This window comes from Pangasianodon hypophthalmus, chromosome 1, assembly GCF_027358585.1.
Source record: "Pangasianodon hypophthalmus isolate fPanHyp1 chromosome 1, fPanHyp1.pri, whole genome shotgun sequence".
Lineage (NCBI taxonomy): Eukaryota > Metazoa > Chordata > Actinopteri > Siluriformes > Pangasiidae > Pangasianodon > Pangasianodon hypophthalmus.
This window is the reverse complement of record NC_069710.1, coordinates 34,588,065-34,611,013: the sequence shown is the minus strand read 5'-3', so window position 1 is coordinate 34,611,013 and position 22,949 is coordinate 34,588,065. Positions and strand designations below refer to the sequence as shown.

The window sequence follows — 22,949 nt, the reverse complement described above, 5'->3', positions numbered from 1 at the left end:
ACACACAGTACACGCAAAACCTTCTAAGTAAAAGGATAAATTATATTTGTGTATGTTTGTGTTTGAGATGTCAGTGTTCTGATATATCATCATTTCTCTCCCAGGCTGCGTTGGTGTAATCTCACAGAGGAAAGCTGTAGAGCTCTGTCCTCAGTTCTCAGCTCAAACTCCTCCAGTCTGAGAGAACTGGACCTGAGTCACAATAATAACCTGCAGGATTCAGGAGTGAAGCTGCTCTCTGCTGGACTGGAGAATCCACACTGTACACTGGAGACACTGAGGTCAGATCATCACTTTCACACTGTGGATCCTGCATTTGTGTCATATGGCTGTTTTAGATTAATAAAATGTTGTCTGTCCTGGAGCACAATTTTAATAGAGCAGCAATAACTGCTATAGTTTTCCAGATTCAAAAATAACAAACAGTGAAATAGACGTGTAACAATCTGGATTTACTTCTGGCTTTCATACACACACTTCATGGGCTGTGAAGCATTGTGTGTGTGTGTGTGTGTGTGTGTGTGTGTGTTGATCTATAAATGTTGATCTCTCTACAGGCTGGAATACTGCAGTATTACAGGTGAAGGTTGTGCTGCTCTGGTTTCAGCTCTGAAGTCAAACACCTCATCACACCTGAGAGAACTGAATCTGAACCACAATAAACCAGGAGAATCAGGAGTGAAGCTGCTCTCTGATCTACTGAAGGATCCACACTGTAAACTGGAGACACTACAGTGAGTTGCTGACTGAAACACACACACACACACACACACACACACAGTAACAGTGATTTGGTGATTTAACGTCTCTTTATACACTTCACTGCATACACTGACCGATCATCACAAGCTGTGAGTAGTGACTGTAGGAATACTCCAGTTGAGGTTGTTCAGGCAGCTGATGACGGCGCCCCCTGGTGGCTTTATCAGGCAACAGTGTGTTTCTCCCAGAAACAATCATCCAGCCCCCCAATTTCTACATCGTTTGTGGTATTTATGCTTTTGTATTTTGTATACCTGAATCTGTCTTTTTCACTTAAATTCAATTCAAAAGCTTTATTGTCGATCCCAAATAGGGTATAAAATTGTCTTTAGACAAAAGGTTCAACACACAAACAATACAAATAATCATCACAACAACACTTTACTTTACATACATCACTTCACAACTATAATAATACATAAAAAATTCATTTTAAGATCCTATTTAAAACACCAATCGCAGTTGGGATAAAGGTCTTCTTATACTTGGCCCTTTTCACTAAAGGCACTTTATACCGTCTGCCAGAGGGAAGTAACTGGAAAGAACTATACAGGGGATGAGACGAGTCTCCCACAGTAACAGAGGCTTTCCTTTTTAATGCCACAGTAAAGAGATCAGGGAGAGGTGTTTGTCTCTCACCAATTATTTTACTCACCACATTTATAATCCTTAAAAGTTTGTTTTTGCTTTTAACAGAAAGAGAGTTAAACCAGGATACAATATTAAAAGTAAGAACAGATTTGATAAGTGATTTATATACAGCCATCAAAACGTCCTTTTCAGTGTTAAAACTCCTCAGTTTTCTCAATTAGCCTAAACGTTGATAAGCCTTTTTAAAAACATTGTCTGAATGCTTATCAAATGAAAATTGGGAGTTAATCTCTGTACCTAAAAATTTAAAAGATCCCACCTGTTCAACTTCCTCTCCATTAACTAACACAGGTTCACAAAGTGCTCGTACATTGTTCACGCCACAACACATTTCTTTAGTTTTACTAACATTAAGCTGCAAAGAACTCTCCTCTGTCCAAACTGTGATAAAATTAACAAAATTGAGGTAAGTATCTAATGAGTGAATATCCTTTACACATCCCACCAGTGCCATATCATCTGCATATTTTATAAGCGTCAATTTATCGTTATCACAGGTCACTTCGTTTGTATAAATAGAAAATAGAATTGGTGATAAAACACACCCCTGTGGAAGGCCAGTGTTTAAAACCACATTCTCTGACGTTTTGCCATTTACCAATACATGCTGTGGACGATCCCGTAAAAAACTGTTAATCCATAAGATAAGGGTTTGGCGCACCTGCAACTTCTCCAGCTGCCTCAAAAGAATGTTTATGTTCACAGTATTAAAAGCAGAAGAAAAATCCATAAATAAAATCCTAACACAACAATCTGCCACATCCAAGTATTTTCCAACCTTATCCATCAGAGTGAGGGTGGCATCTTCAACTAACTGTACTGAATATTTATATTTATATTTATTAGCTAGCTAACTGTACTGAATATTTATATTTATATTTATTAGCTAGCTAACTGTACTGAATATTTATATTTATATTTATTAGCTAGCTAACTGTACTGAATATATATATTTATATTTATTAGCTAGCTAACTGTACTGAATATATATATTTATATTTATTAGCTAGCTAACTGTACTGAATATTTATATTTATATTTATTAGCTAGCTAACTGTACTGAATATATATATTTATATTTATTAGCTAGCTAACTGTACTGAATATTTATATTTATATTTATTAGCTAGCTAACTGTACTGAATATTTATATTTATTAGCTAGCTAACTGTACTGAATATTTATATTTATATTTATTAGCTAGCTAACTGTACTGAATATATATATTTATTAGCTAGCTAACTGGACTGAATATTTATATTTATTAGCTAGCTAACTGTACTGAATATTTATATTTATATTTATTAGCTAGCTAACTGTACTGAATGTATATATTTATATTTATTAGCTAGCTAACTGTACTGAATATTTATATTTATTAGCTAGCTAACTGTACTGAATATTTATATTTATATTTATTAGCTTGCTAACTGTACTGAATATTTATATTTATATTTATTAGCTAGCTAACTGTACTGAATATTTATATTTATATTTATTAGCTAGCTAACTGTCCTGAATATTTATATTTATATTTATTAGCTAGCTAACTGTACTGAATGTATATATTTATATTTATTAGCTAGCTAACTGTACTGAATATTTATATTTATATTTATTAGCTTGCTAACTGTACTGAATATATATATTTATATTTATTAGCTAGCTAACTGTACTGAATATTTATATTTATGTTTATTAGCTAGCTAACTGTCCTGAATATTTATATTTATATTTATTAGCTAGCTAACTGTACTGAATATTTATATTTATGTTTATTAGCTAGCTAACTGTACTGAGTATTTATATTTATATTTATTAGCTAGCTAACTGTACTGAATATTTATATTTATGTTTATTAGCTAGCTAACTGTCCTGAATATTTATATTTATATTTATTAGCTAGCTAACTGTACTGAATATTTATTTTTATATTTATTAGCTATTATTATTAGTTATTGGAAAAAAGCAAATAAAGAAAATAATTTTGGTAGTCATTGGGAGTTAGCAAAATATGAAATCGGTGAATTTTTACGAACATTTAGCAGTAAACTGGCGAAAAAGAAAAAAAATGACGAAAGTATTATAATATACAAAATTTCAGATCTTCTGTCTAAATCTGTCATCTGATGCTGAAAACGTTGAACTTGCCCATTACCAAAATATATTAGATGAGTTTTACAAACAAAAAGCTGAGGGAGCATCTGTTAGATCACGGAAAAGATGGATGGAAGAAGGTGAGCAAAATTCTTCTTATTTTTTTAGATTGGAAAAGCAACAAATAAAAAAAAATTGCCAATTTTTGTGCCAAATTTTATAATGATTTATATACATCTAAATTTAATAAACAACGTGCTCTTGATTTTTTTGAATGATTATCTTACATAAATGAATTGAGTAATACTGAGCAAGCTTTTTGTGATGCTCCCATTACTTTAAAAGAAGTTGAAGAAGCGATTAAATCATTAAAATTAAATAAATCTCCTGGCACAGACGGTTTCACATCAGAATTCTATCATATGTTCAGTAAAAATATAGCTCCCTTCTTGCTAAGTGTTTATAAGGAAAGTATAAATAAATCTTTTCTTCCACCTACTTTATGCCCAGGTTTGATTACTTTAATTCCCAAGCCAAATAAAAATCCTCCTTTATGAGATAATTGGCGTCCAATAACATTGTTAAACCCCCGGAAAAAAGTGAATCCCTTATTAGCAAGCTGCAAACACCGCATCCGGATGGAGCTTTTATCAGTGCTGGGGATTTTAATCACAATAATTTGAGGACGGCGCTCCCCAACTTCTATCAAAACGCATTTTCTCTGTGTGTGTGTGTGTGTGTGTGTGTGTGTGTGTGTGTGAGAGAGAGAGACAGTACACGCAAAACCTTCTAAGTAAAAGGATAAATTATATTTGTGTATGTTTGTGTTTGAGATGTCAGTGTTCTGATACATCATCATTTCTCTCCCAGGCTGCGTGGCTGTAATCTCACAGGGGAAAGCTGTAGAGCTCTGTCCTCAGTTCTCAGCTCAAACTCCTCCAGTCTGAGAGAACTGGACCTGAGTCACAATAATAACCTGCAGGATTCAGGAGTGAAGCTGCTCTCTGCTGGACTGGAGAATCCACACTGTACACTGGAGACACTGAGGTCAGATCATCACTTTCACACTGTGGATCCTGCATTTGTGTCATATGGCTGTTTTAGATTAATAAAATGTTGTCTGTCCTGGAGCACAATTTTAATAGAGCAGCAATAACTGCTATAGTTTTCCAGATTCAAAAATAACAAACAGTGAAATAGACGTGTAACAATCTGGATTTACTTCTGGCTTTCATACACACACTTCATGGGCTGTGAAGCATTGTGTGTGTGTGTGTGTGTGTGTGTGTGTGTTGATCTATAAATGTTGATCTCTCTACAGGCTGGAATACTGCAGTATTACAGGTGAAGGTTGTGCTGCTCTGGTTTCAGCTCTGAAGTCAAACACCTCATCAGACCTGAGAGAACTGAATCTGAACCGCAATGAACCAGGAGAATCAGGAGTGAAGCTGCTCTCTGATCTACTGAAGGATCCACACTGTAAACTGGAGACACTACAGTGAGTTACTGACTGAAACACACACACACACACACACACACACACACACACACACACACACACACACACACACAGTAACAGTGATTTTTACTGATTATGTAGTTTAATCATTTCTGTTTGTTTTGTAGTGTAATATGTGTATTCGGGGCTCTGAATATAAATACTGTACTTTACACACACACACACACACACACACACACACACACAGTGTTTACACTGATTTTTCTTGTGAGGAATCTGATGACTGATTCTGATAAACATTTGATCAAATCTGATCGTTCTGCTCTTTTCTCTTTCTTTACAGATTTTAGCCGCTTTAATTCTGATCTGATCTGATCTGAGTCTCACACACAGAGGATGATGAGGATAAACTCTTACAGTACAAAGTGTTTGAAAAACATGATCATTTAGTGATAATCAGATGGTGTACAACATGTCAGCACTTCTGCTTCTCTAGTTGTTTGTAAAAATGCACCAGCTGAGATAAATAAACTTTAACTGTACAGTAATGAATCTTTTCTTATTAACAGCAAAACAGAAACTGTTAATGCACTTATAATGACATTTAATAGCTTTGTATATACAGTATGTTCATGTTTTTCCATTTACATTAGCAGAAGGAAACATTTATGTTTAAAACACATTATAAATATCTTATAGTATCAGTTCAATGCAGTAATTTGGTCATTGCTCAAAGTTATACACTGTTTATACACTGAGTTAAAGTCATTTCTTTCCTACTGAAGTTTTTAGAAAATTAAGATCAGAAAAGTTTAATTTAGTCGACTCTGTACATAATTATGTTTTAAATTTATTAAATCGTGTGTTTATATATTTTTAATTGTTTTTTATTTGTGTGTGTGTGTGTGTGTGTGTGTGTGTGTGTGTGTTTGCACCTGAGTCTGTATCCATGCTGTAATATAGTGCTGTGTTTGACTTAACTTGAATGGTGAGTGTCATTTTGGCCTGGAAAAAACATGCACACCTCCATGTTCATCTTTTGTTAGCAATAAGCTAGCCAGCTAACTCTGATGAGTGATGTATATTTACCTCCTCAACACAGCACACTGTATAGTCAGTATTATAGAACATAATAACCCTCAAGCATTATTACAGAGAATCTACAAAGAATGTGTCATCATTAGCATAATGTTGAATAAATGCCTAAAATATAAAAAATTATTTAAAAATATATATAAAAATACCTGCTAGAGATAGACTTTAAGCTAGCTAGCACAGTGCAGTCAAGTTTCTATGATACTGTGTGTGTTTTTAGACTTGAAATATCAATTAGCATGGTAAGTATTAATTAGCAGGATTTAAACTCATTGCTATGAATAAACCTACAGGCTTTGCTCCAACAAAAACAATGTACAGTGTGAGGCGTCATGGCAACAACAAACACGGTGAACTTATTTCCCACAAAGGTTGTAGGTCATACATCACTAATGAGCCATAAATAATCTGCTTTCTTTTAACATTTTACACAATGAACAGTAAATGGCTCTGAGTCCATATAGGAGGCAGAACATGAAGACTTCATTTCTTGATTTTTAATAAGATCTGTAAGAGCATACAGTGTAGAACTGCACAAAAGTACTGCATACAACAGAACTGTGCAAAACACAACACAAGAGATACAATACACTGTAAAAGCTCAAGTGCAATTAGAAAATTCTGTATGTATATTTTACATACATTTATTTTACAGCATCCTGATTTGAACTGGAAGTTCTGTGTACAAAAGAACAATTTAAAACAGAATATGTGCACACTGCATGTTAAAGTAATACATATGTAAATGAAATATATCATTACTGCATTTTAGTACCAGACTACGCAATAATATCACCTAGAGTAAACTGGTTTGAACTGCAGAAAAGTGCATGAGAACTCTGATTTACAAAGCTTACTAATTTCACTTCTCCATCTAAAGGTCTTACAGGTTCACTTCAAAATCAAATGCCTTTGCTTTAGATCAAAAGAAATATGGTTCCTTAAAGTACCGTTTAAAAGACATTAAAATGAAGGATTAATTAAATGATTTCTGTTCATTTAAATGGACAGATTTCTGAAACATCTTGTGCAAAAGTTCAACCATGTAAAACCAAATTCAACAATTCTAAGAAGAATTCAAGTCTGTCAAACATCTGGTGTGAAAGTTCAACCATGCTGTTCAGCAACTCTGCCAAAAAATTCAAATAATTGTCAGACATCTGTTTCCAACTGCAGTATTGCCAAAAATAATCACTGGCATGAAAATGTTTAAATTACAGCTGCAATCATTTGTTCTTTAGAGACTGCACTCTTGCAGTGCTCTCACTTCCAAGGTTCACAAAGATTTTCTGGACGGCTTCAAAGGTGTACCTTAAGTCTTTGGGATACTCTATGTTAAGAGCATAAAGCAGACCAAAGAGGAGAATGAAGGCTTTTATGGAGTCTCCCAGATTGTCCATAACTACTTCCTCTTCCAATACGACTGCCGCATTGACCACCGTGGAATTTGATCCTGAGTGAGCAGTGCAGTCATTTCCCACTTCAAGGATTCCCATTTTCATGCCCTTTGTGCACGGCCCCAATGCATCAGTGTCCTATGAAACACAGTAAATAATGGACAACAGTCAACTATTTCATAAAGAACCTGAAACAACTGAACTGGGGTAAACCTTTGTAAGGTGTTTAGTTTAGGTTTGCAGCAGTAGTGCTTGTAAAAGTTCAAATAAAACTCAAAATAAATGACCAGAATGGTGTTTGAAATTGAAGTTGTCTCTCTCATGTACAAGGGAAGACCATGAAGAACAGTAGAGCTCCTGTGTGAAATTACATCCATGGTCTGCCAAGAAACACAGGTTATGGAGTGTCAACAAGTGAGCCATGACACCATTTAGTTTAAAAACATTGCTTTACAGCTACAAAAAAACACACATAGTACAATATAATTCTACAGAGAATGACTGTAAGTAACAGACCTGGGCATCCAGTTTTTCAACAAGTTCTTCCAGTTGACTCTCCCCTACTTGTGTTGCTTTGGCTCTGTACATTTAAGAAAAATCACCCTAACAGCTAATGTGTAGCTTATTAGCTAGCATTACCACAACCAGACTTGTTTCCTTTTAGTAGTGCATCATCTTCAAATGAATCTGTACACAGCTACATTCGCTAACTTGCTAGCTACCACCAAAGTGTTAGTTATTTCACTGCCTACTGAAATTGCCAACTAGCTAGTGAACCGAAACAGATCCCTCGCTAATGATGTCCGTTAGAATGAACAGTCTACAACTCCTAACTTACTGATGGAATTTGGGACAAAAACTAGCGCTCTACCACCAGAGGACTAAGAAGCACTATAAACTGGATGGAGATTGAAAAGCTTCTTTTAAGCGGTAAGTTAATATTATGTGTGTTTTCACCTTTCCTTTAAGCGTAATGTCGGATGACTCCAGACAAGTAAAAATAAAAATCGCGCGGTAACGTCCGTAAGGCCGGAAGTGTCCTTCTGCGCATGCGTGGAAGAGTCATCATGCCCTGTGTTTTGCTCGGCATTTGAACACCACAGAGGTGTGAACTCTACACAGGTCATTTCAATCAATGTTCTGCTGAGAAACTCCAGTTAAACACCTGCACAAAACTCCAGCACCATCTTCTCCTTTTGAGGCTGAAAGCTTTCCTCCACCGGAGCCTCTTCTCTCATCTGAGCTTCTCTGGCCTCGCTCTCGCATGAGAAAGACATGAATAAGAGTTAATACAACACAAACATTCAGCATAACAAACAGCTGCTTAACAATTAAAAAACATATTGCCCTCATCATTTCCTCTTACTTTTTAACACTAATTAAAATGAGGAGATTAAAGTAAAATCAGCTCTTAACTGTGTTCAATCTTTTCTCCACCACATCAGTAACATCTTTCTTCTAACGTCTTTCTGGTCACATGACCTCTAATTACACACAAAACCTGTTTTATCCAAACTAATAGTTATTTCTCCCGCTTCCCTCAATGTCCTTTTAGCTTCTCTGTCATTGCTGCAAACTTACAAACTCGTAGTAGGAGATTCATCTTCAGCTTCCTCTGAACACAGTGTGTGTGTGTGTGTGCAGTGTGTGTGTGTGTGTGTGTGTGCAGTGTGTGTGTGTGTGTGTGTGTGTGAGAGAGAGAGAAATGTTCTGGTCCAGAAGCAGAAACACCTCTATGGCATCAAAATGCTTCATTGTGTGACTTCACTCCGTGACATCGTTCCCCACAGACACAAGTGTTCCTGATAATATACACTAACACTGTTCCACTGCTGCTAATGCTTTCCCTTCTTTTACACTTTTATAACACACTTAAAGAAGAATAAAAAAGAATAAAATAATAAAATATCACAGCTCCTGTTTGCTGCATTGTTAAGCTTTCTTTTCTTTTCACTCTAAATGTTCTGTGTTGAAGATATTTAGCACTGAAACGGGATGATAAACGAACTAATGCATAAAAACATGCCAAAAACCCCATAAAATCCTCCAGTTAAAGTGTTTCACCCTAAGAAACCATCATCACACGCTCATAGTGAGTGTTTATGACTTTAGTGTGTGAATTGTTTTGGTTAAATTTAGTCCTCTTATGGAATGGATTTTAAACATCTACAGCAATCAGTTTGAAATTCTGCACTAGTGTGATTTTTTATGAGGAAGATGTGTACTGTTAATTGGTGTTCATTGATTAGAATATGTTCAATAAGTTTTAAAAAGTTAATAATCTGATATTACGGTCCTACCAAGAACCAAGAGTTTAAAAACATACGCTGTGTTTATAAAACTTCTGAGGTTTACACTTGGGAATAACTTTCCAGTTGAACCAGTTGAATATACTTTATTAATGACTGATGATGTGACTTTCACTGGACGTTTTTTCACGTGGTTTCACGCGATTCGTCACGTGTGATCACGCGGCACCCTGCAGTCTCGCTTCTTAGAGTTTAAATTCATTTGTTGTGCTTCACACAACATCCACCAGGTGGCGCCTGGAACAACACACTGCAGCTCAACACACAGCACACTGACAACAATGCAATGTGTGTTCGCTTAGATTTAAGAGAAAATATGAGGTATGGTTTACATAAAAATATTACATTTCTCATCATAACGGGATTTCACTGCTAATGCTAAAGCTAATTTAAACCAGTTTCTGATTACAAGACTGAATTATGTAAAGTCCAGAGGTGGACAGTAACGAAGTACACAGCAAAATATCCAGTGTTGTTTAGTGTTGTTTTTATGGTGTTAAATTTTCAGAGTTAAAAAGTGTTGATTCTGGTGTTGATTTGAAAGGCATCAGCACTTGCAGTGAAAGTCAGTGGTGGGGTTAATGGAATTACAGCGAGGTGACGTGATTGACACTAGTGAGGAGTTGATCCAATTTCCGGTCCTTGCCCCTGATTTCCTCTTTGTGTAATGGCGGATGACCACGAGGAGAGGACGGCGTTCAAACAGGTGTGATCTTTTTAATAGCTTATACCAATTTTATATGTCTACGTTTTAAACATTTAGACTATAAGCTTCTCAACACTGCTCTTGTGCTTTAGACAACGCGGCAGACCATCGGAGCCACAACAAGGACAGCTAATGTTAGCAAACTGAGCTAATGTCCAATAACTCGACATCCATATTCCTCAGTTCCTGAGGCTTAAGTTATTTGCGCCGACATGTTGTAACAATTAAATGCATTTTCTGTCGAGTATTTCACTACAACTGACACCGTGCATTAGCGTTAAATAGCCTGTTCATGCATGTTAACACGGGACTTTATTCAGACTGATCGCACAGATAAATGATCAGATTATCAAGCAAGAACTGGTTTGCTGAACTTCTGTGTTGTGGCCAGGTGCATATTGAACTTCATCCTAGCTCATGGCATGGTGCCTCAACGCGCGTTTCATCTGCAGTCATCTATGTAAAAGTAAATAGGAATTATTTTGCTGCTTTAATATTGGTGGGATGACTGATGGCTCTGATGGCAGCGGCTCGCTGGGTTTTATTTCATATTAACCATGTTATTGTTTTCATTTTGTTCTGCACCGACAGCTTGAGTCACGCTGGTGAAGGTACGATATCAAGGTGTGAAGGAAACATTCTGAAATACTGAGGTTTTGCTTTATAGAATTTATTAATTATACTTATTATAATAGATGTTTATAATAAGGTCTCATTTGTTAGTATTACTTAACTTATTAAATGTGGATTATATGTTTTGGAGAGGCAAGAAAAATAAGTTTGAAAGAATAAAGGTGCGTTCACACCATGTCCCAGTTATCGTAACAATGACATTCTGACTTGTAGACAGTGTCCATGTCCTCGCAGAAGTCATAGCTGTTCATAAATATAACTTTTGATTTTAGTAATGTTAAAAATTAAGGTGCTTATAGTTAAATGCTATTGAATTAAACCAATATTTGACTCTTCTTAAGTAAATCATAATGAAATCTAATTGTAGTCGAAAGTGTTTGGACAGTAAGTTTTATGTTTTTAAAGAAGTCTCTTCTGCTCATTATGTCTGCATTTATTTGATCCAAAGTAAAGCAAAAACAGTAAAACTTTTGAAATATTTTTACTATTTAAAATAACTGTTAAAAAACATTAAAAATCTTACTGTTCAAAAACTTTTGACTGGTAGTAGATAGATAGTAACACTATCGTAATACTTTAGTTATCATAAATTGTATTATTTATACAATTATATTTGTTATTGTTGAAATTATTCTTCAGTTAAAGGCAAATTTGGGCTTGCAAGAACTGCAGCTCGTCAAGTCTCTTCAAGTTCACAGACACCACGGAGGAGGAGGAGGAGGAGGAGGAGGAGATCTTCCATGAACTGATTGAAGGCAGTCCACAATTATGCCTAACTGTAAGATGTTCAGAAGAAAATGTTTTTGCTGGCTTGTCTGACGGTAAGTATATAATAACACTGAAGACATTCTTTCAAGGGCGCTATTGTATCTATAGGTACAAAAGAATGCATTTGGGTTGGAAACACATTTACATTTATCTGACACTTTATTATGAGGGAATATTACTAGTGCTAGTAATGCAAACATTGTCTAACATAAAACAGGTTAGAAAAGGAAGGAATACAAGTAGTAATAAAAATGTACAACCGATTTTTTTTCAACATTATGTGCAGGTAAGTGCTGAAGAAAAAAAATGTTTATTTGGCTGTTTCCTGAATATTTGTTTGGGTTAGGATTAAACCAGGGATTTGAAGTTCCTGAAATATTTAGTGACAAACCGGTGAACAAAAGGATCTGGTGGTTATCGCTGTCAAAACTTCAGCTAGATCTAGCAGAAAGACAGCTGACAATCTAGCACGGGGTTTCATCGAGATAATGACAAATTTCAGTGGTTCTCAAACTTTTAAGCCAACGACCCCTAAAGTAGCACTGAAGAACTTGCAACCCCCACTACCACAGAATACACAAACAATAAACAAAACAAACCGTCCTGTTCAACATTTTAACTATCATGTAACTAACGTTTTTAGACCTACGAATTACAAATTTATCCATTTCTGCTATTGTGGTTTTCATCTGCAGTTGCGCACTGTATTGCTAACTAGTGAGCCAGTTGCCGCGGGATGCAAGTAAATACTTGCATTTTTCAAACCGTCTTGTGATCCCTTGAAATTATTCCGAGACCCCGGGAGGGATCTTGTCCCCAAGTTTGAGAACCACTGCACTAGTACACAAAGTTTTGTAGTAGTTTAATAGTAGGTTTACTATTAAATTTTGAATTAATGCTTTTACAGGAACATGAAAATGTTCTGCTTTTCTCTTTCAAGAGTTTTCACCTGCAAGATCTTCAACCCCCAGCACAAGCACTGATACTCTTTCACTCCCTTCTACTGACTGTGAAGAGACTGAGAGAGCAGTCCAGAATCAAGCAGCAACGGCCAGCAACAGTTTTGGCATAGATGCTGAAAAGGCAAGACGAGTATGTATGCATGTTATTTGATATGGTTAATTTATCCATATAATAATTTTACCATTTTACTAGACTGTTTCCACTTGTATTGTGTTCATGTATCATTAGATTGTCCAAGATGCCCTGGAAAAACAATCTGGCGGTGAAGATGCGCTTGAAGAATACCAGACAACTAAAACTTTAAAGCACAGCACCAGACGTCAGCTTGTTAATATTGTTGTCAGTCACATGACAGAGATTCATGGGTAAGACTTCAGTGCACAGATTCAGGAAATACACAGCTGTGTATCAACTTGTGTAGAAAACAAGGTTTTTAACTTTAGCATAAACCAGATCTTCTTACTCTGTCGGAGGATCCCTACACGCAAACAGCGGGAGACTTATGCCTTGGGCATTGTTTCTCTCTTTCCTAGCCTGAGAGACCCTTTTTCCACAAAAGGCTATGTAAGAATCATTTGTCTTGATGTACTCGTATAACACAATCTTGTTAGACATGATATATTTATCTATAAAATGTAACTTACTGACTGTTCAGATTTAACCTAAATCTATTTTCTTGTCTTTTTGACAGGAACATTTCTACGATCCAGAAAAGGGAACAGGGTACGTCTGCTGGCGCCTAAAAACTTTGTTGAGAAAGAACCCAAAACGTGCTCGCTTAGAGATGTCTGAAAGTGGAGGACCAAGTCGGTGAAGAATGACGGACGTTGGGCAGCAGCTTGAAGGAGATGCATGCAGGGAGGCAATTTCCTTCCTTGTCCACGTAGCTGATGAAGCTGAAGTTATGCAGAAGATGAAGCAAACTTTTAAGCATAGACAAGAACTGGTACACAATCCTGAAAGATCAGCTGATGTCCTCAATATATTTCCAAGATTTCTGGATGTGAGAGGATTGGTAAATATAACATTTATGATCCTTTTCAAAAAATGACTTAAGTCTGTGTTTTAGACATGTCTTTTGACGTTTGCTACTTGATATAAGGCCACACTTGACCTGCTTGCTACCTAGTCTTATTCCATTCATAAATTTATCTCTCGCTCACACATACCTTTCTTGGGGATAGTAATTGGATTTAGTTGACAATGGTTGACTCATTTGCATATAATTTATTAGTCTATCCAACAACATGCACACACTATCCATTTTGGAGGTAAAGATTGGTATATAGTCCTAAGTAACATAATTATTCATTTTGTAATGTGCTTTGTCATTAGATAAATCAGGACTTTTCGCTGCTGTTCAATTCTGAAACATCCAACAAGTTGCTTGAGAGGGGGGAGACTGCATTTAAGCAGAAGATAATCAATGAAGCCCAATCTCTTACTTCAACAGCAGAAATTCAGAGTCTTATCAGTGCAGCAGAGGGACAAGGATCTGAACATGGTTGGCCTGATTTGAGAGGATGTCTTTCACATTTTCTCTGGTTTCTTGCTATTTTAAATGCTAAATGTTTTTCTTTTTTTATTCTAAATTCCAAGATTGGGACAGTGACATGTCATCTGTTCTTCTCCTGTTGCATCTCCTGCCTCCTCCCCCAGGGAAGAAGAAGACTAAGATCTGCTCGACAGAGGCTGTTGAGAGACTTGTGAATTTCCATAAGGTAACACCCACAATACTGATGTAAAGTCATATTTAAGTTATGATTTTTGTTATGAATACTATAATATGGTGGTTTTCATTCCTGGTCCTTGGGATCCACTGCTCTGCACATTTGATTTGTCTCTTAACTGACACATTTCAGTTCATGGTGCTCTCGCCTAATGAGGTGAAGATTATAATTAGTTTTGCTAAGTACTGGAGGATCCCTAAGACTAGGATTGAAAAACACTGCCATAATCTGACCCTGTCTAAATTTTACCTTTTGGACTCTCAATTGATTGCACATGCATTATATTGACCTTGGTGCTCTTTCCTTGTGCAGTTCTTCATTTGTGTTCTAATAAAGTAAGTTGCTCACAAATCCTGGCTTATTTTTTAATTATTTTTTTATGTGCATTGTAATACACAAAGCATGTTACCAACTGGGTTAAGGTGCATTTATATAGGTGTTTAAGCACTTTTTTCATGCAAATGTGAACAGTTCAACAGTCCCAGGTTTAATGTGTTCATGTTTTGTAATTGTAATTAGTTTTTCTTCTGTTTAAGCTAAGTTTTGTGCTTGCTCACTTTCAGTCCTGCACCAGTATTGAAGGCCTTATCAGTGGGAGGGAGAGTCACCAGCCATACCTACGGGCATCTGGAAGACTCTGGAAGAGCAAGATTGACAAATTCTATGTGGTTGTGGACAAGCACCTCATCCCTTGTGCAGGAACCAGCTCTTTGAGTGCTGTCGATGAGCTCTTCAAAGTTCACTATGTGTTCAACCTGTCATATGAGGGAGCCCTTGTCAATGTCTTCACCTTCCTGCAGACCACAATCTACAACATTGATATTGGTCTTACCAGTGAGTCTCTCCGCGTCAAGGAATTGCGTGCAAAACTGTTAAACTAGTTTAATGTTGAAGTGTTTCCGCTGTCAAACTTTGCACACAAACAGCCACTCTTTGATCTCTCATTTAAGACTCACACACAGTTTCTATCCTTCGTTGAAGTTCAAGTTGTTATGTGCACAGAGTGGCTGTAGTCGGCAGTTTTATACATATTCTGGGTTTCGAAAGCATTTGAACAGTGCTCATGTTACTGAATCCAGTCCAGTTCTTGATCTGCCATCTGGTGAAGTGTAAACTCCCAGTGTTAATCAGTCAGGTTCTTTGTGTGTTGGAGAAAGTGATCCCCAAGTCGCTCTCGTTGAAAATGTGACCCTCTCTAGAGGAGAGATGGCAGATATATGTGCCTCAATAGTGGCCAAATTACAGAGCAGTGGAGTAGCCAGTAACTTGGTGTCATCGGTCGTTTCGGAGCTTGAGGACCTTATCACAGAAATTCATAACCAAATTCGCCAAAATGTGATGTCTGTCATTCCTCTTGATAACCCAGTCAGATCAGCAGTTGAAGATAGTTTAGGTCATTTTGAGAGTCCCTTTTCTATGTTTAACAGTGAAACAAAAAGAAATAATTATTTTGTTAACAAATGGGCTGTAGTTGAGCCTGTCGAAATTATTCTTGGCATGAGATACGACACTAGGAGAAACAAACAAACAGGATGTTATGATCAGGTCTCAGTAAAAGAAACATTCGTTTGTGTCCCAATTTTGGAATCATTAAAATTTGTGTCGAAATGTAGATGTATGTACACTGCTGAAAGACTTTACAGGAAAGCAGAAATCACATTTTGAGGACTTCTGTGATGGAAGTTACTTCCAGAGTCATCCATTGTTCTCTAAACATCCCAGTGCTTTACAAATTCAGGTATACTTTGATGAATTTGAAACCGCAAACCCTCTTGGCTCTAAATGCGGGGTACACAAAGTTGGTGCTCTGTATTTTGTGCTTCGGGGTCTACCTCCAAAATTTAATTCAAGACTGATGAATATCCATTTGATAGCGTTATTTCATGCACAAGATGTGAAAAAGTATGGGTTTGACCCCATTTTGGAACCGCTGATTGGCGACATCAAGATTCTAGAAACAGATGATATTGAACTACCCTTTTCCACAGATAGAGTTTATGGCACAATATGTCAGGTAACTGGAGACAACTTGGGGATGCATTCAATCCTTGGATTCACAGAATCATTCAGTGGCCATTACTTCTGTCGTCTCTGTTTGACTGACAAAGTTGATGTCCAGTCTGTTTACAGTGAGGATGATTTTAGAGTTATTTTACGCGGTCGGACAATTTATGAACAGCAGTGCAGTGAGTTGGAATCTGACCCTCAACTCAAGTCAAGACACGGCCTCAAAAGAAGCTCAACGTTCAATAGTCTGCAATATTTTCATGTGTGCCACAACTACTCTCTAGATGTGATGCACGACCTCCTGGAAGGAGTTGTCCAATTTAAAATGAAACTATTGTTCGAGTATCTTTCAGAAAATTGCTCTCCATAATATATTTATATGATTATGGTTATTTAGAGAGGAAAAACTGCCCTACAAAGGTGAATTTGGAGCACAGTGGAAATAGCATAGGACTGAACTCTATCCAGGCACTCTGTCTAATCAAAAACATTCCATTACTGTTTGGTGATATTGTACCCCTAGGAGATAAAAAGTGGCATTTGCTTCTTCTCTTACTTCAAATTCTTAACCTGGTGTTTTCCCCATGTATTTCTAAAGGTATGACTGTCCTCTTGAAACATCTAATAATTGAGCATCATGAATTATTTAAGGAATTGTACCCACACAAAAACTTGCTGCCCAAACATCATTTCATGGTCCATTATGCTGCCTGTATTCGCAAAATTGTTCCGTTGGTGCACGTGTGGAGCAAGAGGTTTGAGGCGAAGCATAAGGTTTTTAAAGAATACACTAAAAAATTTCAAAAACATTACCAAATCTCTAGCAAAAAGTCATCAGATGTCATTAGGCTATCTTTGGGAAACAACACCATTGAGTCAAGTGGAGTGTGGACCAATGAAAACATTCTGTTGGGATGATGTGAATGATGGTGAAAAGTTGTCAGGAATGCTACAGAATCCCATACAGTCAAGCATGCATTCCATGAACTGGGTGAAAATAGATGGGACAGAATACAGACAAGACCTGATTGTATGCAGTGAAATTGAGGATGAAATTCCTGTTTTCAGTCAGATTCGGAAAATACTTTTAATTGACAGCACTGTGTATTTTATTCTTAACAAACTTTTGACAGAACAATTTTCAGAGCATCACCATGCATTTAAAGTACAGAGATACTGTGAATTGAGTGAACTTGTTACAGCAACCAGTTTGAGGTTCTACAGGCCTTTTGATCTGCGGAGTTCATATGGGTCAGTTGACGGCGAATATATTGTACCCTCGTTTGTGATGGTTTAATTTTTGTTAAAGAAAAGTTAAAACTGATACGTGTGTATGTTGACTGTTATTTAATTAAATGCACACATTTTAATAAATCAGAATGCAGATTTTTCACATAAAAATGATCTATATGAACACACATTAGGGTTAAAAATAACTCCATTTGGTGTTAAGCTATTGACACAGTGTCAATTTAACACTGACTTGGTGTAAATGGAGCCTGTGGGGGGTGGAGAGAAACACTTACAGTGTTAATGGTAAACATTTACAGTGCTTTTGTAACTCAAGTGTAAAAAAAAAAAGTAACCCTACTTTAAGTGTGCTTTTAACTCTATTTAGTGTGGACCTATATAAACACTGAAAAAGTGTTGAATTTCACACTGGGCGATTTCAGAGGATTTTGAACTTGAACTGTCCCTGCTTTGCGTTAAAAAGCGTTCTTCCATTACAGTGTATTTAGTAGGAAACACAATTTCCCTTTGTAACTCTGAAATCAATGTCCTTTTAGTACAGAACCAATGTCAAATGCTGGAATGTCCTTTCAATTCAGAATTTAAATCCTTCAGTTGTAAAATCCAGTGTCTTTCTAGACCAATCAGTATCAGTGTACTTAGAAAAAAAATATGGACAAAGAAAATCAAAATGTGCTTTTCAAAATTAGGATCAGAGCTCTGGAAAAAAAACCACAAAAAAATGAAATAAAATGTTCTACCCGGGTAGTGTGTGTTTTTTAAAGTGTGATGAGATCTCCAGCGCGTTTCTGTGAGATGAAATGAAAGACACGTTGAATGGAACAGTTCCTGCTGATAAGGACTCCTCACACTCTGCTCTTCCGCCGCGCTTCCGTCTGTCCAATGGCGGTGAATCCAACGGCCTTATCAAATCATGCATACAAAAAACCAACCTGCATAACAGGGCAACATTCAATTACTCTATCAAAATCATTTCCAATTCCTTCACCAGATCTTGAAACAATATTACTATAACCCATATTCATAATTCATATTCATAACTGTACAGCACACACACACACACAAATATGGAAATGTGTATTATTTTAAAAAGTTTACAACATGAACATGAATACTAACCAAAAGAATAATATAAGAACAAGTAGAAAAGTTTGTTTCTCTACTGCAAACACCATTAATTAAGTAAATAATTAAGCAAATTTGAAAAAGAAACAAAATAAATAAAGACATTATTGTTTTGGAATATACTTTATTGAAGAGGAATTAGTTAAAAACTCTACAGTAGAATTAATTGATCTTTATTGTGATCATAGAGGAGCTCACTGTGAACTGATATCAGTGGGTTTGATTGTCTACTAATGTGAAATTTCTCTTATATAATGAATCAAAATAGCTTCCTGGTTTAAAATTTTATTCAAGGTTAGATTTATAATAATAATAATAATAATAATAATAATAATAATAACAATAAAGTTTCTTAAATGATGTTTTTATTTTTATTTGCCTTAATGATTTATAGCGTCTCTACAAACTTGATCGATTTTGCCCATTATTTAAAAGTAAAAGCGTAAATATAAAAACATTTACCCTGGATACTCATAAATACTGTGAACTGTTGTGTGCTGGTTTTGTTATTTATTTAAATTTCATTTTGTATAAAAGTTAAGTTGCTTTGGTTGTGTAGGAGCTCGCGGGCGCGCGCTTTCCGCTTCCGGTGTTATTACCGCTAAGTGTGTAAAAGCCGCGCCCCTCAATTGCACGAGCGGCCTGATTAACCGTGGTTTCAGGAAGAGCGGCTGCTTTAACCGCAGTTTATCACTCAGCACATGCGAGGAACAAATCCCGGCCGAGCCCCCAGTGTTACTCTCACCGCTTCAGCAACTCCCAGCGGCAGAGGAACAACTCGTTACTTCATGTTCGGGCAAATGATGAGAGGGACAAAGTTCTTCCGAAGCATGAGTTTTACTTCTTTAGGCAAATAAAAGTTGTCAGGGTTACAGTGCACAATAACTCCCGGGTGGCTTAACTGAAATAAACTAAAGGAAAAGCAAAGCAGAAACTTTTTCTCCCCGTTTTCTCCCCCGAACTGCACAGCCAACACCAGCACCCTTCTTCCGAACTACATTACCCATCATGCACTTCGCTCAGGACTACAACACCCACAGTTAGTGATCCGGTGAAAGTGAAAGTGCATGTAGTGCAGAAAGGAAGCAAATCATTGGCAGGAGAAAAACACAGTAAGTATGTAAATGTAAAGCTCTAATATGTGAATGTTGTGAATGTGCACTAGATGAAGAACAGTTCAGTTGATTTGTACTGAAGTTGTAACTTCCACAGTTTACTGTAGGAGCTGATTTCCCTGTAAGTGAAGCGTGTGATGATACAGGGTTAGATTTAACACCGCCATGTTGGAGTGAAGTAAATATGTGTCCTGCAGTGTTTCTCTCTCTAATGAAGCGCTGGAGCGTCAGGCGTCTCTTCCAATTGGGGAAAATCGCTAGTTCTTTTAAAATGGTGTCACTGGGCTCAGTGCTTCATTTGTACATCTGCAATGTTTTGTAGATTTGAGTCCCTATATATATATATATATATATGTGTGTGTGTGTGTGTGTGTGTGTGTGTGTGTGTGTGTGTGTGTAGGTTTACAGGTGTAATCTGTAGGAGGAGACATGACCTCCAACATGAGTGTGTCTGTGAACCAGGACTTAAAGAAAGATGAGAGGTGAGTGAAGGGTGTGACTCAGTGAAAAACAGAAATGTTCTCACATTCACCAACACTAAACAGATCAGACTCTGATGTGTTTCTGTGAAAAGTGACTAGTGAATAGTTTAATTCAGCAGCTTTGTCTCAAGATGTTCAAAACCAGCTGATGATTAGTGACATTGAGCTACTGAGCAACACGTCTAACCCCAAGTTGTCCCTGTAGCTGGATAAAGTATGAAGGTTAAAGAATCGTATCAGTGTTAATAAGGAATATCATCAGATTTTAACTACAGTTGAATTATTCAGTATTGCTGCAGAACAGTAATAATGATGCAGTGGTTGTGTGTGTTTAGTCTGATTCAGGGTGAGAGATCAGACTCACCTGAACCCAGCTGTGTGTCCATGAAGAGTGACGCGTCAATGCATCATCCAATACGCTTTAGAGACACAGACTGTGCTACTGATCTGAGGTGAGGACAGTTTAGTGCAGTGTTTTATCACTCACACTCTCATAATCAAACATCTCTCAAATATCTGTGTATTCACTGCTTTGTGTTTGTAGTTATGAATATGATTTATAGTCCTTGTTAAACTTTTAACAAGTGTTTTGTTTGTTCATAGACTGCAGAAGAATAAATCAAAAATCACAGAGAAGAGGCATTTGGAGGCCATATTCAAGGTGTGTGTGTGTAACTTTTACTAATCCCAGCATTTTAATTAATATCTCTATCTGTCTGCTGCCAGAGATTTGAGTAATCATTACACCTATTCCACTCTCACTGCAATGTGACAGAACAAAATACTGAGCAACACTAAGAGAGAACACGAGTGTAATGTGTTTTCCTCATTGCTTTCAAACACATAGAAATGCTCCATGACTCTCCTTCATTATTTTGCTCGTCTGTGCCCTCAGCTGAAACCAGTTTGTCTGGATGCCACCTATTGAATAGGCCAGGAATACACGATTTTAAAATCCCAAAGCTGTATTTAGTGCGAAACCTTTTTATTTATTATATCTGCTTGTAGAAGTTTTATGATTAATCATAGAAAAATGTAGTTTTATATTTTCAGTAAAATAAAGTTTTCATTATGGTATTTTTGTATTTTTTTTTCTTTCTGTTTCAAAACAGGATCTGGAGCATAAAGTCATCACTCTGTTAAAGAATGAGCTGAAGAGATTTAAGAAGCTCCTGAGTCCAGATTACCCAGCATGCTCTGAGAGGGAGGTGGAGGATGAGGAGGATCAGAGCAGTGTCAGAGAGGGAGCGCTGAAGATCACACTGCACGTCCTGAAGAACATGAACCACACAGATCTCGCTAACACACTGCAGAACAGTAAGAGCTCATGGGGTTATAACATCAGTTTAACTTTAGAGGAAGAAAACTGCTCTAAATTTATTAAACACATCATAATGATGTGCTTTTATCAACAGAATATAATAACAGATCAGTACTGACATTACATATGCTATACAGATATGAAAATATCAATAGTCAACAGAGATGATCATAGAGTTTACATTTTATTCTTCTTTTTATCAGGATTTGTCTCTGTGTACCATCGAAAACTCAAATCCAAACTGAGAGAGAAATGTAAAAGAATTAATGAAGGAATCTCACAGCATGGAAGCTCAGCACTTCTGAAGGAGATCTACACAGATCTCTACATCACAGAGGGTTGGAGTGGAGACGTCAATAATGAACATGAGGTGAGACAGATTGAGACAGCGTCCAGGAGACCAGCAACACAGGAGACACCCATCAAATGTAATGACCTCTTTAAAGACAAGTCCATCAGAAGTGTGCTGACTAAAGGAGTTGCTGGAATTGGGAAAACAGTCTCTGTGCAGAAGTTCATTCTGGACTGGGCTGAAGGAAAAGCAAATCAGGACGTCACCTTCATGTTTCCACTTCCCTTTAGGGAGCTAAATTTGATGAAGCAGAAAAATCTCAGTCTGATGAATCTTCTTCATCACTTTTTCCCAGAAATAAAAGAATTACAATTAATAGACTGTAATGTTCACAAAGTGATATTGATCTTTGATGGTCTGGATGAGTGTCGACTTCCTCTAAATTTCCAGAACAATGAGAGATTGTGTGATGTGACAGAGTCAGCCTCAGTGGATGTGCTGCTGACAAACCTCATCAAGGGGAATCTGCTTCCCTCTGCTCTCCTCTGGATATCCTCTCGACCAGGAGCAGCCAATCAGATCCCTCCTGAGTGTGTAGACCAGGTAACAGAGGTACGAGGGTTCAGTGATCCTCAGAAAGAGGACTACTTCAGGAAGAGGATCAGTGATCAGAGCCTGGCCAATAAAATCATCACACACATGAAGTCTTCAAGAAGCCTCTACATCATGTGCCACATCCCAGTCTTCTGCTGGATTTCAGCCAATGTTCTAGAGAGAATGTTGGGT

The 22,949-nt window shown here is 36.8% G+C and overlaps 2 protein-coding genes and 1 long non-coding RNA gene across 6 annotated transcripts in view; all 3 read left to right on the top strand.

Moving 5' to 3' along the window:
• Window positions 1–22,949, top strand: part of LOC117597395 (uncharacterized) — a 273,283-nt gene that overhangs the window by 239,190 nt on the left and 11,144 nt on the right. The window contains exons 37-40 of the mRNA XM_053235527.1: window positions 105–281; window positions 558–734; window positions 4,381–4,557; window positions 4,832–5,008. Of these exons, the coding sequence (XP_053091502.1) occupies window positions 105–281; window positions 558–734; window positions 4,381–4,557; window positions 4,832–5,008 (708 nt within the window). The remainder of the gene's footprint in view (window positions 1–104; window positions 282–557; window positions 735–4,380; window positions 4,558–4,831; window positions 5,009–22,949) is intronic.
• On the top strand, window positions 9,926–16,133 carry LOC117598304 (uncharacterized). 4 transcript variants are annotated; one of them, XM_034308175.2, is made up of 9 exons: window positions 9,926–10,091; window positions 10,315–10,476; window positions 11,749–11,930; window positions 12,818–12,969; window positions 13,069–13,404; window positions 13,532–13,855; window positions 14,176–14,344; window positions 14,500–14,561; window positions 15,134–16,133. In XM_034308175.2, exons 6-9 carry the CDS (start codon window positions 13,658–13,660, stop codon window positions 15,449–15,451), a joined length of 747 nt encoding a protein of 248 aa, XP_034164066.2. In that variant the 5' UTR covers window positions 9,926–10,091; window positions 10,315–10,476; window positions 11,749–11,930; window positions 12,818–12,969; window positions 13,069–13,404; window positions 13,532–13,657; the 3' UTR covers window positions 15,452–16,133. The 4 variants fall into 4 exon arrangements, with proteins under 4 accessions (XP_034164066.2, XP_034164057.2, XP_053091548.1 ...); XM_034308166.2 differs by having other exon boundaries at window positions 9,929–10,091; window positions 13,079–13,404; window positions 14,440–14,561; XM_053235573.1 differs by having other exon boundaries at window positions 9,929–10,091; window positions 14,440–14,561.
• LOC128318628 (uncharacterized) lies at window positions 19,458–21,002 on the top strand. The gene is made up of 3 exons (XR_008302035.1): window positions 19,458–20,065; window positions 20,469–20,550; window positions 20,886–21,002. It is a non-coding gene; the product is annotated as an uncharacterized LOC128318628 (long non-coding RNA).